The sequence below is a fragment of the Opisthorchis viverrini genome (genome assembly GCF_000715545.1).
Source record: "Opisthorchis viverrini unplaced genomic scaffold opera_v5_418, whole genome shotgun sequence".
Classification (NCBI taxonomy): Eukaryota; Metazoa; Platyhelminthes; class Trematoda; order Opisthorchiida; family Opisthorchiidae; genus Opisthorchis; species Opisthorchis viverrini.
Genome location: NW_008752079.1, coordinates 45,270 through 62,112, shown reverse-complemented (window position 1 = coordinate 62,112; position 16,843 = coordinate 45,270). Strand labels below are relative to the sequence as shown.

General features: G+C 41.4%; 1 protein-coding gene across 1 annotated transcript in view; it reads right to left on the bottom strand.

The window, feature by feature from the left end:
* The window catches only part of T265_10897 (hypothetical protein), a gene marked incomplete at both ends in the record, with an annotated part of 50,025 nt that extends 34,513 nt beyond the window's left edge, over window positions 1–15,512 (bottom strand). The window contains 3 exons of the mRNA XM_009177408.1: window positions 2,023–2,268; window positions 12,147–12,303; window positions 15,156–15,512. Coding sequence (XP_009175672.1) covers window positions 2,023–2,268; window positions 12,147–12,303; window positions 15,156–15,512 — 760 coding nt within the window. The remainder of the gene's footprint in view (window positions 1–2,022; window positions 2,269–12,146; window positions 12,304–15,155) is intronic.
* Window positions 15,513–16,843: the final 1,331 nt, after the last annotated feature.

Below are 16,843 nucleotides of genomic sequence, written 5' to 3'. Positions count from 1 at the left end.
CGGAGACTGCGCCTACCTTATGAGCCCCAAGAAGGGCGAAACCGGTCGTGGGCTGTCGAAGAGTTTTCAGCAACATTTTGAGTAGTTTCCACTATAATCAGTTTAAATTATTTTAAATATAATACAACCACTGAAATACTTAAATATCAGTTTCTGAAAGATTCACCAACTGTTGGAATTCACACAGTAATGCATTAGACTAAGTAACGATGATTTCATCGCAACAAGCCTTTATTGCGAACTGATTCACCCTTTCGTCTGAAAGCATTCGGATTCGCCCGGGCTTCATTTAAGATGAAAAACTACTCAGTAATTTTAACCATGTTGTCCACTCAGTTCAACAAATGTTTCAACAGTTGAATTAATGTACAAAATTCACAATATCTTGTTTTAGTGATCTGGTGCTCGAAATGAGAAACCTAATAACGGTTTACGAACGTTTTTACTAGATGGTTCCATATGAGAGGGAATAGCCGATTGGTTCTGCCAGATATGTTTGTGACGTTCATTTCAGTGCCAATTTTACAAACGCATTAGTTGTGTTCGCGTGTACGGTGGAACTATGAACGGTTACCATTTGCGTCAGAACTTTTATATGCATGAGTGATTCAGTAGAATTTCAGCGCTACTCCTTTATGATGAAACACCGACCAAGCGACACTCCCTACATGCTCCAAAACTTCCTACAATGACCAAGAAATTCAACCATCCTCCTTCACGTCAACAGACAATGACCAGTCACAACTGATGTGAACCGATTGGCCTAAAGTTCCTGATTAATCGGAATAACATCAAATTATAAATGCACATATGAATGCCTCAGTTGAAGGCTACTTTATATTCACTTTGTCTCATGGAATACCCGGGTTATACAAGTCAATATCTGTTATCCCTTAAGCTAGTGTTCGGCCATGCGAAGGGTATCAACTAGGAATGTCATACTAAACGAGTGGAGACAAGTTGATTCGGAAAGCGTACGCGATGATGAAGTCAAACTGTCTCGGACAAACCCTGCATTTTGGTTTTCCTGTCACGACGGATTGACAATATTCCCCACAAATGGGTGTGCACTCAGTTGCCCCTTTTAACAGGGCTTTACTTCACTGGCAAGGTATTAGAAGGGCACTACCAAGACTGGTTAAAATAACTGCCATGATGTGATTTATTTTCTCATTTAGTGGTATGTAGCCATCGCATTTTTGGCGAACAGGCCCAGAATAAAGCTCAAATTAGATGCAGATATTGTTATCGGTTGCGCTCAGCGAGTACAGAACGATCAACAATTGCCTGTTCATGATGCTCAGTTATAGACACTAGACAGTATTCTCAGTTGTCGAAATCACCTAATATGTGCCTTTATTGGCTACCGATTTAAGCAGAAAGGTAGCATTTTCTTCGTACGCTGTAAATATTACATCCTGACTTTCTGGTAAGTTGGTCGTGATCTCATTCATTACATTGGTACCATTCACTCACTTTAGGACAAACACGTAGATCGGCTCAATCAAAAATCCGAAAAAGCAAAAATTGTTGGTGGATTTTGTGTGCAGGGAATGCCGGGGACTACTATAGGTTTTCCAGGAATAGGGCTTTGGTTGGGAGATTTCAAAGACACGGTCGCTGAAAGCTCTTGGATACATCAAGACCGGTTCTGCTCCACAAGGGCTCATAAGGTAGGTTCAGTCCTCAAGCTTCCGTCAGCCTTTTGTTCCACTTGCACCCAAATTATACGCAATTTGAGAAATACGCTAATTTGCAAAATACTTTGGTTTTAATGAGATATGCGATATGAGAGATATGAAATATATAAGAATACTATACAGGAAGGATTTAGATGGGATTCAGCTCAGTTTGCCTTTGGCATCAACTCAATAAATAAATGAGCGTATGTCACCAAGGATTGCGATTCTCTTGAGTCTTTTTCAAGAACAGATAATTAGGTAAAAATATGATCTAATCGTTACTTTCATCCGGAACATTACAAAGTGCACTAACAGAGATGAATGAATCTTACTTTAAGACCGGCAACAAAGGCGAGTTCGGAGGCAAGATGCACGGGTTGCAGTCCGTCTCTGTTAGATACCGTCAGTCTCGCCCCATTAGATATCAGAAGGTCTAAGATATCCACCCGACAGGCTCGGACAGCTAGATGCACGGGTGTGTTACCCAGCGCGTCAAGAGCGTTTACATCTAAAAGGGATTGGGAGAGATTGAAGTGAATACGATCTGTATGCATTGGAATAACCGTCTGACAAAGGCTTTTATCGACTGCAGTTTGCGGGATAACATTTAATAAGGTTAAGACCGCCTCGTAGATTTGTTTCATTGCAGGAATGTTGTTGTTAACTAATGTATCACTTGGCACATCCGAAGGATTAGGAGGTTTTCATACCGAGATTTCGCCGCTCATTTTACAAAGTCTACTTCAAAAAGGTAGAAGGGATTGAAGATGAGTTGAGATAGTCATCAGCTTACAAGTGCAGTTGAAACCAAACTCTTCACCGAATCCTTTTACAAAATTACAAACAGCGTCCATCAAAGCATGTACTGAAGTTTCATAGGCTGTGTTATATGGTCGGATGGATTTTCGGTCACACAAACCGAACTATATCGTCGTGTTACAATGTACAGCAAATAATTTTTTACAATAATGTCAAGGTCAAGTGATCATTTGGTGGTCCAACCACATATCGGCTTCGTTTACGTGTTCAGTTCGAATGTGGTGGGCACAGCAGTGCGAAAGAAGGGATTGAATATGAGTTGAGATAGTCATCAGCTTACAAGTGCAGTTGAAACCAAACTCTTCGCCGAATCCTTTTACAAAATTACAAACAGCGTCCATCAAAGCATGTATGGAAGTTTCATAGGCTGTGTTATATGGTCGAATGGGTTTTCGGTCACACAAACCGAATTATATCGTCGTGTTACAATGTACAGCAGATAATTTTTTACAATAATGTCAAGGTCAAGTGATCATTTGGTGGTTCAACCACATATCGGCTTCGTTCGCGTGTCCAGTTCGAATGTAGTGGGCACAGCAGTGCGAACTTTCGGGGCATGATTGACGGTCCTGAAAAAGAATAATTCTGTCAGTAGTGACCTGTGTCCGTTACTGACTTGACCCTGTTCTCCGCCCAAAATCCAGCAATCTATATGTGATCCGTCATTTAAATTAAGTATCAGAGGGAAGCACGCCAGTAATATGTCTTATCGGGACGTTGAATTTGGCGTCTTCCGACAGATCGTATAAAAGAAGTGGCTGCGACCACAGCGAATCGAATAATCTAAGAGAGCTGCTGACTTGAATTTCTGTCGCTCGAACCGTCGAGAAATCTTTATAAGACCAGATTCGAATAGTTGTGTGCCATTTTTTTTAGTTATGTGGCAAAACAAACCAGATTATATATTTCAAAGCTGATGGCATTTTGGAGTTGAACTACTTCCGTCCGATAAAGCACCATCCGCTCCTGTGCGCTGGACTGAGTTTCGGGACGGTCAGCAGTTCTTCAATCGAATGAGTTTAACTGTGTCTCTGATTCTCAGCTGATTACCTAACATAAGGAACAAATATTCCAAATCACAAAGCCGGGAATTTTTCGAAAATAGTTTCTAAAGTGATTTGATCGCTCTTTCGCTGTGAGTAAAAATAACTGTGTTGTTTTCGGCCTCAGTTGTTAATGAAATGTCGCCTACATATCTTTCCGGGTTTCGAGAGAATTTAAACAACTTTGGCTACAAGACTGTTAAGCCAAATATACTAACCAAAGCCCATCAACTCAGTGCCTAAAACCAGACCTCCACTTTGGTCCAGCTCATGAGTTTTATGCCATCTTATCCACACCTGTGGGGTACAGCCCTTGGGACGTTTGTTCAGAAAGCTTTCGGACCAAATGCCAGAATAATCACATTTTCTGTCAGATGGACTGCTCAAAGCCATTTAGTCGGTTACACTCAGTGTGTACAAACCTAAATTTGATAGACCTCATGCTGTCAGCAGCAGAACCCATTGTAGTTAAAATTTCGGAGCCTAACTTGTACGAACAGTGACATCGAATTCAAACACGCCCGTTGCCATGACCTTGGTAGGCGAAACACACGAGGACTATCAGACCAACTTTTACGTTTGAGATTTAGCTAAATTTTAGTAGTTAAAATTTCGGCACCTGGGAGGATTCATTGGGTGACCTTGGTAGGCGAAACACACGAGGACTCTCAGACCAACTTTTACGTCTGAGATTTAGCTAAATTTAAGTAGTTAAAATTTCGGCACCTGGGAGGACTCATTGGTAGCTGATTAGGGGACCGTTGATCTGCTCGGTGGGCTTCGCAAATGTTTCGTCATCATCTGGGGAGTCATCATTAGTGTGACATTTTAGATATGTTTATCAAGTGAGGCATGTGGTAACTTTGGTCAATTTCGAGTGACTGTTGTTTATTTGCTCCCAGCTGTGACTCAGATTTTATGATCGCGTTATCCAGTTGTAAAGTTGTTTCAAATGTGTAAGTGCCTAAGGCGAAAGTTTCGGGAAGGACTTTCTTCGTATTCTCTGTTTCTTAAGGGAACCCTTTTGGGGAACTATTTTATTTCGAGACGTTTTATGGTTGAGAAAAAAGAATCTGCAGTGGAGAAACATCACCATTATTTGAACGCGCTCAGTGTCCAGGTTGTCTTCCGGGGGGAACCCTTTTGGGGAACTATTTTATTTCAAGACGTTTTATGGTTGAGAAAAAAGAGTCTGCAGTAGAGAAACATCACAATTATTTGAACGTGCTCAGTGTCCAGGTTGTCTTCCGGAGGTCAGCAGTTCTTCAATCGAATGAGTTTAACTGTGTCTCTGATTCTCAGCTGATTACCTAACATAAGGAACAAATATTCCAAATCACAAAGCCGGGAATTTTTCGAAAATAGTTTCTAAAGTGATTTGATCGCTCTTTCGCTGTGAGTAAAAATAACTGTGTTGTTTTCGGCCTCAGTTGTTAATGAAATGTCGCCTACATATCTTTCCGGGTTTCGAGAGAATTTAAACAACTTTGGCTACAAGACTGTTAAGCCAAATATACTAACCAAAGCCCATCAACTCAGTGCCTAAAACCAGACCTCCACTTTGGTCCAGCTCATGAGTTTTATGCCATCTTATCCACACCTGTGGGGTACAGCCCTTGGGACGTTTGTTCAGAAAGCTTTCGGACCAAATGCCAGAATAATCACATTTTCTGTCAGATGGACTGCTCAAAGTCATTTAGTCGGTTACACTCAGTGTGTGCAAACCTAAATTTGATAGACCTCATGCTGTCAGCAGCAGAACCCATTGTAGTTAAAATTTCGGAGCCTAAATTGTACGAACAGTGACATCGAATTCAAACACGCCCGTTGCCATGACCTTGGTAGGCGAAACACACGAGGACTCTCAGACCAACTTTTACGTCTGAGATTTAGCTAAATTTAAGTAGTTAAAATTTCGGCACCTGGGAGGATTCATTGGGAGCTGATTAGGGGACCGTTGATCTGCTCGGTGGGCTTCGCAAATGTTTCGTCATCATCTGGGGAGTCATCATTAGTGTGACATTTTAGATATGTTTATCAAGTGAGGCATGTGGTAACTTTGGTCAATTTCGAGTGACTGTTGTTTATTTGCTCCCAGCTGTGACTCAGATTTTATGATCGCGTTATCCAGTTGTAAAGTTGTTTCAAATGTGTAAGTGCCTGAGGCGAAAGTTTCGGGAAGGACTTTCTTCGTATTCCCTGTTTCTTATGGGAACCCTTTTGGGGAACTATTTTATTTCGAGACGTTTTATGGTTGAGAAAAAAGAATCTGCAGTGGAGAAACATCACCATTATTTGAACGCGCTCAGTGTCCAGGTTGTCTTCCGGGATATTCTGGACGCTTGGATTACTGCATTAGGCGTAAGCACAGTAGGATTAAACAGGCTAATCGTCTCCTGCCTGGGTTGTTCAAAATTATTTGATTTGTTTTGTAGAATAGGCTACATTTAAGAATACATGTAAATTTGTTTTCTGCATACACAATTCCAATCAGGCATTTGGCGGTGGCGATCGGCTGAAATTTGTTCTCGTCTTCCGAAATACCGGCGTATTATTCCTTGAAGGAACACTGCTCATGAGGTTGTTGAGCCGGCTCTTGTACAACACAATTAGTTGAAGAATATCGCAAACGATGGCTTCAGTTGGGGCCCCGTTGGGTCTCCAGTTAAAACGAAGTTGGTATGCTGATGAGTATGTTTCATCAACTTATGTGCTTTGGTCCATGTAAACTGGCACTTTGTTGTACCAAGTGAATGGGCTATGAAACACTGTCCGCCGACTTATGATGACCTTTGGGTGAGTTAAATGTTCCAACGATATTAGAAATATCATAAAGAAGCAGCGAGAGATGACAGTCAGTTTTGAAGCGGAAAGCATACTAGCAAACATTATTTTGAAGTGACTTGTGGTGTATCCAAAGGGAATATCCACTCTGAATGGCAAACTCAGGAACAAGTCAGTTTTTGTGCCCTACGAAATAAAACGTTTCCTGTAGCTTGACGGTGTGTTTAAGAATTGATTCATCTCGGTAGGGATTTTCCAAGGACGTGTTTGTTTCGCAGTTTGCAAAACTAAGAAATTTTTGGGACGTTGGGTTGATTTTTCTGTTCCTTTTACAAAAAGCTGCAAAAATTTGAATATCATGCAGCCTGTTTGGCCTTTCTTTAGACTACCGTCAGCATTGGACCATCAATGTAGCTGAGTAGTCTAACATCAAGGGGCTGAAGACAACCACTGAAGTACACTCTATAGGCGGTAACGATATCAATTCGACCACTGATAATATCTTTCTAGCTAAGTTGTCCGGTTCAACAAACAGGCTTATGACCAGTGTTCTCGATCTCGCCCTGAAGTAAATAAAGCAGCCGACTGGACAGTCATAGGTCTCATCTTGATATGTTCCAATTTGACCATACAAATGTCAGCAAACAGCCGTCCTAACGAAAACCTCTTCAGATTGTCTATGAGCATTCACCACTTCACATGAATTCCAGTTCCACTGCCCATCTCAACTTTTGTGTCCGAGGATGACAAGTTCATTAGTATGACAGATGTATGCAATGGGATTCATCGTGAACATGAAGTCAATGTCAAGTGAGCAATTCAGTGTGACGTGGAGATTCGAGGATTTAACGATGCCCACGTATTATCATGGTGAGTTCAAATTATTCTTCCAATTTAATAAGTTGCGCAGATATGAATAGAGTTTTACTATTCCTGATTGCCGACCGAGACTCAGAAAAATATGTATTTTTGTTAGTTCTTTGTTTTTCAATTAACTTTAATTTCAAAACTAACTTACTGATAGTCAAGTCTCCATGTGGATGTAAGAAGGTTTGCTCAGTAAAAGAATCCATGATAATTACTTTTACGGGTAATTTTCAAAATCAGACTTTAATTCATCAGGATTGGTGATACACCGTTTCATTCCATTCCCAACTATGGCGCCAGTACAGAAGAACGTAATTGCAGCTTGGCAGGTAATCTGTATCCTGGATACGCGATTTAGTTGCAAGCTGACAAACAAAGATAAGTGCTATACATGATAGGGGTTTGTCTTTTTCGCACTTAATGCAATTTTCTTCATGCAAAGACAGTATCATGTCGTCATCTAACACTTTGACGGCACATTCATACTCCAAAAGCCTGGCTGGGTGCACCGCTTGGGGGCAGAAATAGGAGGGGAGCTAGAATCGTGACTGTGTTTGCTTCAAGTTTCCTCAAAATTACTGCAGATGTGAAAACTCAAGTAACATTATATGATGAGAGCAAATGAAAAGCTCTGAGCACGTCATCTGCTGTGAATTTTGCTCAAGTTCTGATGATTAACAGGCTTCCGTTGTTTTCTAACGTGATAGACGCGGAAGTGTCAGTCGTTCAGTGCGTCAAGTTCAGTAAGATACATATTGGGTGATCTCTGGCATCGCCAGCTCCAGTAAGAATACATTGACACCAATATATCTGACTAATGCGGATGGAAAAGTACACAATCATGAACTGAGAATTGCAAAATACACAGAGAATGAGCAATAAGAAACACTTGAGTTGGACAAACCATTTGCTGCGGGTGTTTTAACGATGCCCTAATATTGTCCTTCAACTTGGCACAGCATCCGTTGCACACCTGCCTAACAGTTTAACAGCTGATGCTTGTCAGAGCCATGAATGGCTCCATGCGTGATCTGCACAATGGATCAGGCGTTAATATCTTCAGGATAGCCAGAAGGCATAGTTGTAAACTGATGTAACATAGCAAAGGCTGTTCTGCAGTCTTGAAATAGGAGGCTCGATTGCACAGAAAGGAACCACCGAACTCGTTCTCGCGTACACTTGACTTGCCGAAGACTTCTGCATATGACAATTGACACTAGCCGTCTCATAGTCAGAAAATCATTTGTAAATCATGAACTGAGGGTTGACATACTGATTAACTTTGCTACTGTGGAGTTTGCGAGTTCCCTATCCCACTTGGTTCGAACTCGGAAAATGAGAATACTGGTGTGAAAAAGTAGGATGAAAAGCTGAATTACCGCCTTATTCCGACTGCTCGACGAGCGGAAGAAACGACCGATAAATGGTATATGAAAGCACTCCCCTGTATCAGGTATTCCAAGCATGAAGTATTTGTTAATTTAGCAACCAGCCAATTAAGCATGGGAATAACCCTCAGATTTTAATTTAGTTTGCGTTTTTACATTGACAACAGTTAACAGTTAACAGTATAATAAAACGACCGATAAATGGTATATGAAAGCACTCCCCTGTATCAGGTATTCCAAGCATGAAGTATTTGTTAATTTAGCAACCAGCCAATTAAGCATGGGAATAACCCTCAGATTTTAATTTAGTTTGCGTTTTTACATTGACAACAGTTAACAGTTAACAGTTATAATAAAAATGAATAGTTTCTTAGAGCGGGGAGGAAGTAAGTATGTAGGCGCACCTAATACATGTTAACATGACACCGAAGTGGACTCTGTTGGTGGTTTAGTATTCTTTATACAGGACCAAGAAACCATTGGGTTAACTGTACTCATCGACAGAAGCGGTTACAATCATAAACCTTCGCGGTCTTTCCATTTTCGCGCCATATAAGCTGGTGGATCGACAGGTAGTATCGAACATCCAGACGATCCAAGTTTTTCATTTGTTCTAGATGGGTAAGTGGAGACATTTTCATCCATGTATGTGTGCCATATGTTGAAAACATGTGTGATACCTCATAGGACGTGATAGGCTTCATTAAATCACCACTCATCAAAGAAAGAAAAAACCTTTTACGGGAGTTACTGCTTTGCAGAGAATGTAAATGGCTTGATTCTGTCATTCTAATACAACATCCAACCATGAAGTGCGTCACACCCGACGGGTTAAGCAAGCTGTGAGGTTTCTGAGGATCGGCGACATCAATATGTGCACGTTTTTAGTAGTTTTGTAAGTAGCATAAATAAAATTGAGAATTTGCTGAGAAAAAATAGCTGGGGAAATACTCAACTACGCGGTTGAAATGGTTCACTTTCAGTCCGATTTTGTATCGACATAAGCAGTTTCTGATATGATATGCGATGCGACAACACGTGCTCACGCCAAAGATTGTATTGAAAGCTAATCACCCGAACCTGACGATAATCTGTACTTGGTAAATCCAAGCAACAGAAAAACAAATTTTTCAATAAGTCGGGTCAACATTCTGCAAAAAACGGAGCGATTAAATAGGTCAATTTCGAGGTAATGATAAGTGTTAATTAAATGCCACTACTGACCTATGAAGGGTAGGACTTGCAGTCCTGAATGCGGAAATTCGTAACACATTGGGGAACGATTTAGATATTGAGAAGGCCTTAAATGGAACGAAGAATTATCAGATGCCTATGAACGGGAATTATGAGCGTCTGACTGCAACAATAAACTGTAGAGCATGAATTGGTAAATAACGCATGCACATTGTGTCAAGTTAAAGCAAGTTTTCCGTGGGAAATTCTACTGGAGGGAAGGGCCAAGCGACCATATATGTGTGAAGTTGGCTAGGACCGAATAAGATGCACGATATGACAAACTAGGGTGCATTAAACAATTTTTGTCTTGTCTTGCGTCTCTAATGTGAGGAAGATGGGCCTCATTGCAGGCGGTCATTGGAGTAGAGTTGATGCTGACTTTATGATCATACTGTCACTGGACAGGATGCGGTACAAACATTTCTCTCTGGATTAAAATGAGTCTTCACAGCGAAATTTATTCCTTAATGAGCTGGCAGCAAATTTTCACCCAAAATGATACTTTTACTAACATATGCCTAGAATATGTTCGTCGAAGAACATTTTAAAGGCTTCCATACTCTGTCTGCTTTTTGGAGGAATAAACATCACTTGCCATAGGGATGCGGACGAAAATTGTTTAGTCTGCTTTAAGCTAAGCAGAAAAGTATAAGAGTAATACATTACTCTTACTGAAAACACTCCGGCGGTCCATGACCGGTTTCGTCCTTCTTGGGGCTTATCAAGTAGGCACGGTCCTCGGATGTCCGTCACACTTACATTCCACTTGGACTCAGACTGCACAAAATTCGAAGTATACACTCAACTGTGTGTTGTAAACCTGAGAACATCATATATGAAGGATTCGGCTGGGTGCTAGGCGAGTCTCCCGTCGAAACTAAATTGGTATGCAGACGAGTATATAAATCAAAGAGCGAGTATTCTTCAATTTGAGCAATAACAGCAGAACGACCTCTCGATGAGTGACCGTCCAACTGACGTCTGTCTTTTTGTGGGGCAGATTAAACGTTATTTGTCAAACGGACGAATGTTTAAGTTAGTATTGAGGCTGACTGACGTATGCGAACATGCACTGTAGAATAAAATGCGTGGACGTTTAGAAGAGCCGGTCACACAGCGAATGAGAAGCCAACAGATGCTTGCTACAGGTGTCATCACCTCAGAATTCACCACATATCCAAGGGACGGTACGACTTCCTTCGTGGGTCCGGACAGCATTTTTGAACTGGCAAACGGGCTTCTTGAGATGGCAGGGCCTTATGTTTTTTTAAAGTAACCAAGGCCAAATATCACCATTCACGGGTAATAATACGGTGTCCGAAAATGAAGGCTGCGATAAAGTGCATGAAAGTTCGATGCATGTAGGGCTGCGGAAAGCAGTTGCAGGTTAGGTAGACCATTGGTCTCAAGAGAATTGAGGTAGAATACGTCACATGATACCATATCAAACCTTATGGTATACCTAAAACTAAACTACGGATTACACTTTGCCTATCAACTGGCCTAGTAAATGTAATGGCAGAAATAAACCTCTTCGTAAGAAGTGTTCATACTTCCTGGACCTCGCCCCCTGTTGGCCCATTTGTAAGCCATCAAAGCAACCTTTTCGGGGAAAGTAATACCTCACGACAGTTCATCGACATGGGTATGAGCATACATCACAGGATCCCCAAACTAAGTCAACATCCTTAGCAGTTGACTAACATGTGAGAGCTACTACAGAATGACTTATTCACAAAGAAATACTTATAGTGTAACGGTGGGTACTATTGATGAGGCATGCAAGCAGTATGTTTTCCCGTAGGTCCGCTTCGCGTCTATTGAAAAGTAAGACCTATTACGGAATTTGTGGAATGGCTTTGTAGCATTCGTTTATATTTGGGTAACAGTCGAAGAATATCCAGGAAACTTCAGGTAGGCGCGTTTGAGAAGAAGACGGATATTCGTTTTTTATAAACACGATGCATATGAACAGTAGTCAGTAACTGTTGAGTTGGTGTTTTCTAATGAACAACGTCACAAAAAAGACCTCCCTCGGTTCAACAGTGATTATTGAACTATTGGTTTTCGGGAAAAATCATAAAAATCATCGGTTCACAAAAAGGACCGTCCACACGATGCCATAAAAATTACTAGGTGACAGATCTCTGAGTGGAAAACATTTGCAGTTGGAGGGGAGTCGTCAGGTGGAAGGAAGAATAATACTGTGGACCATACATCACTGTTTTCTATAAGTGCGCTATGCTTTTACATCTGCCAAAGAGGCCTCAAGTTTAATCAAAAAACAATATTTACTGCAATCTGGAAAGGCGTAGAGCAGCACTTACCAGCACCTCTTGAAAGCAACATGTTCACCAACTCCGGTCTCCCTTTCTCAATGCTACAGTGCAAAAGACTCGAACCGGAAGGATCCTGAGCTTTGAGCAAATCTGGAAATTCGAACAGCATGTCGAACAGGTCGCCCGAATTACCCATTGCCACGCACTGTGCAGAAGACGAAAAAATATTTGTTGACGAAAGACATTCCTTTGCAGATTTGGTTTTAACGGTGTCTTCCAAACGGATACACCACATGAATGTCACTTCTTACTTCAGTTTGTACGACGTTCGAGATACTGTGCTATATGTTCTTGACGGAATAAGCTACTCATAAGGTTGCTGACAGCTACTGGACGGCCCACGACCGGTTTCGCTTTTCTTGTAGCACATTTGCCTAGTTTTCGTCAACCTTGTGTTCTAATTCAGCATCAAACTGGACGCAGTTAGCAAAGTGTATTTATTTTCAAAGTAACTTTGTATAAATAGGAGATTCATTTGAATTCCAGAAGGGTTTGTGAAGAGTAAAAACGGTCGTTAACTGTCGAAGAGTTTTTCAACAACCTTATCCGTAGCATGGGCTGTCGAGAAAATTGCTTGTCATTAGGCTGTGGCACACTTTTGTTGTACGGCTGCCGTAAACATCAAAGAAAGCACAGGCGTTGACAACTATCTAGGCGCGACTTAAAACAAAGCTCCACTTAAACTATCGTCCAGCTAATGAGCAAGTTTGACCTGTAAATATAGCTCCAACAATTCCGTAGGGGAATGAAGGATTAGGGACCTGACTCCAGTGTAACTCGGAGCCAAATGATCTCTCAGATAGTATTAAATTATGAATTTTTTCTACCAACTTACGCTTCTTGGCATACACGGTGGTAACTACATTGCAACGAGGAAAACATATGGGTCGTTCAACTAGGGGACTAACTGTGCGAACACAACGAAACTGAGGATATCAAATGCCAAATGTCTGAGAATGGTTAACGGGGACCATACCTGGAACAACCTGGAGTCTTGTTGTATTGACATACCACACCCTCATCTATGGAGTGGTGGGATGGTGCTGACTAATGGTTAGTTCCGGTCTCTTGATGAATCCTTACTGCACTGTTAAGCCCTAAATAAGGCATACGTGGGAAGGAAGGTTTTTCCTGGGAAGGCACTCTTATCACAAGAGTTCCATGATAAGGTTTGGTCAGAGGTCCCTTTTTGGTAACATTTAAGGGTGACACTTCTTAGAAAGACTTTTTTGTTGAGGGTAATGCGGCCTTCCAACTCTTTTGCTTCATATATCCTTTGGAAATATGAAAAATCACATGCGTGTTGAGTTACTCAAATAAACATATTAAACACACCTACAGACAGAAAAACCCCAGTAGTACGTACACAACAAATATGTCGTTTACGCGCACCGTTTTATTTGCGTTCTATTTCTTGAGATTTCGCTTCTACATTTCATGCCATACACACATGTTAAGCAGTCAGTCAGGATGAAGCCTGCTGCCGGGGACAGAGCGTCAACTGATGGGAACGCAGATTTCTGAGGAGGCATTGCTCTCACAATGAAGCCCTGAATCCCACGTGAACATCTTTCATCATTTAGATCAATACATCGGTTTTACTAGTGGTGCCTAACCACCACAGGATCATGGAAGGAAATTTCGCAAGCCACGATATGCTTGTCAAGGGATCAATGGTAGCTGTAATTTAAACGAAATGAACCGCTCCACAAACTCTATTAGCAGTTCTGCTTCACACCCTATTTCAATTCATCTCCGACCTAACGCTGTTTGTGACTATCCCCAAATAACTGCCATCTTTGTTCACCTGTGCCATTCGAATAAGTTGATTCAGCTGTGCACAAAAACCTTTCATTTACTTTTAAGGTGCATGCGCGCTAAATTCTCATTTCAAACGATCAGTATGTAAGAAGACTGATCTAGCCAGCGATATACTGCTGTGTCCATACTGTTCATATTTTGGATCGGGGTATTATTGCTATCTCCGACATCTAATTCTAGACCAAGCCCGTGGCTACCTTAGTCTTGAACAGAAAATAGCGCTTTCAACATTTGGGCAGAATAACTAAAGTGACACTCACAGCTTAAGCATTTTCCGTTTGTTATGTCCAACGAGTACAGGGGACTAAAACACCTCTTAAAAACGGCTGCGACAACCCGTCTTCTAAGAGTATATTTCGGGAATCATATTTCTTGTTACTATAACTTTGTTTTTATAGCAAACGGAAAAAACATGTCTGTATTTCAATACCTGAAAACAGTGACAACTTATACGATTATCCTCGTAGCTGACATGACATTCACCCTTAGTGGAAGAAGCACGAGTGTTCTTGTGAGTCGCACTTTCTGCAAGCTAGTCGTTGATCACAAATAAAGAAAATGATCTTCAGAATACATATTGATCGTTTATATCTCAGGTTTGAACTTTGGTACGTTCCTAAAACATCCAAAATAGGTCTTTATAACGGGCCGTATGGTAGCGGCGGATGACACAGAGTTCAATAGGGCCACTTCTAGAAAAGAAAAGTGGGGAAGCCAACCGAATATTTCCAAAACAACCATATGTGAGCAAATCAACCTTCAAATAAGAGTGAGTCGATGCAGCACAATGCCCGATCATTTGAAGCCTAGATCAACAAAGGGAGAAAAAGTTGTCTTAGATTTGTGCTTTGCTAAAGATCGTCTGCTGGGTGCTTTTTCTTAACTGACGCAGTAACTAGTCCGTCAAATAGGTCAAAACTGACGTAGAGTTACATGTAATATCAACCAACACTTTTCTTAATATCGTGTTCTCTTTCGCACAATTATCTCACTCTGATTCGACCTCTAATCATCAAAAGACTTGGGTTACTTGACCTATTTGCATGTCATCTGGAGGTTTTTTTGTAGGGAGTCACAGAGAAACGATCGACTTAGTAATTAATTTTAAGCGTCAAACAAGACCAAAGGCAATGTAAGGCTATACAGTGGATATTGGACTGTCATATGATGACCTACCTGGAATGCAAGAGCCACATCATTCTGATGTATTGGATCATGTACGAATGCGTGCTTGTGACGAATCGAATGCCTTTCATGAAACTTGACTGATTTATCTGCGGCAGAATCTATTCCTTTTTCTTCATAACGTGCGCGCTGCGTCACTTCTTTATGAAGCTGTAGCAAAACATGACTTAGATAGTCACGAATTTTGAGAAATTGTAGCTCCTCTGGGAGCGGATCATGACGTTCTCCAGTGGACGATCTCCTGCTGTCGATATTTGAGGAGCTTTGTTCAGATTCATGGTCTTCTAGACTTGGACATAGTGGAAACCCAAGGGATGAGGCCATGTACGCTTGCGCACCCTTATCCATGCTAGCCCCGTCTCAGAGAGCTGCACCAAACTTAAATCGCCCGGGACTGCTGATCAACAAAACACTCGGGGATAAACGTTTTGAAATGCTGGTCTTTATATAGCAGCTCGTAGACCGCTTTGTCTTTTTTTAAACAAAAAGCAAACAAGCCTGTCTCACGACTGAGCTTTTAGGATAATCAAGATACGGCTGCACAACACTAATGGTTCAGTCTTTAAAGCGAATGACAGCCAAAGATGATTACGTGATAAGGCCAGGTACATTCTGTCCAATTTGTCGCATGCATATGGTAGCTGCACAGACAAACTACTGGTCACTCTAGTAACATCCTGTGACGACGAGAAATGCCAGGGTAATGATTTTGCCCTGACATTTGTGCCACAACGACAAAATATCCCATTGCATTTACCATGGGCAACAGATTTTCCAGAACCAGAAATGGGCGGCTGTTTGAGCAAACGCTCTTCGAAAAAAAGTATCGAAGAAATATGGGTGAATTCAAGAGGCGAACGTTCTAGAAATGAGGATGTGGCTATTTCTCACAGGAACTCAACCAAATGTAGTGCAGACATGTGGCGCTCTGGGACTTTAGATTCCTACTTATGGTTTTATGACGAATGTTTTTTAGCTGAGCTGGCGCAAACCTTATTTCAGGTCAATCGTTTGCTGTCTGATTCCTTCTTGATTTTTCACATTCGGATTCAGCACGTTGACCTTGCGTGACTCTTGCAATGATCGGGACATTGAGGTACCGCGCAAATACTCAAAGGACAGCCCCTTGGGATTTATGTGGAGCATAGGGAGATTTATGGGATTCAGAATAGACAAATACCAAATTTCGATATCCCGAGATATGTTTGATGAATCTGGGGATCATATGTACATCTGCTGTGTAGTTCACGCCACTTAGTCGTTTGGATAGTTGTTCGCTGCTTCGAAATCTACCTTAACACAACTACCTACGAGAAACCAGAAAGCAAAACTACATTGGAAGATAAGTTTGTATTGCGATAGGAATATACGAGGAGGGGTTTGTGGAAACATTTACACAAGCCGATAGCCGTTTGTGTGCTCCTGAAGAAAAGACGCATGTCCAAACGAGGATTCGAACCTACACATGGGCTCGCACACAATTTGTCTCCCATAGGCCTGATGTGACTGTGCCATGGTGCATACAGTCTACCTATTGACAATGGCCCTTCGGACTGTACAAAAGTTAGGCTGCATCTTCTATATGGCTAAATGCAGTATGCGCTGGTGTCTTTCATATGGATCATTCACAAAACACCAGCACACAATACTAACTGCTGCTGTCTTCACAACCAAGTGTT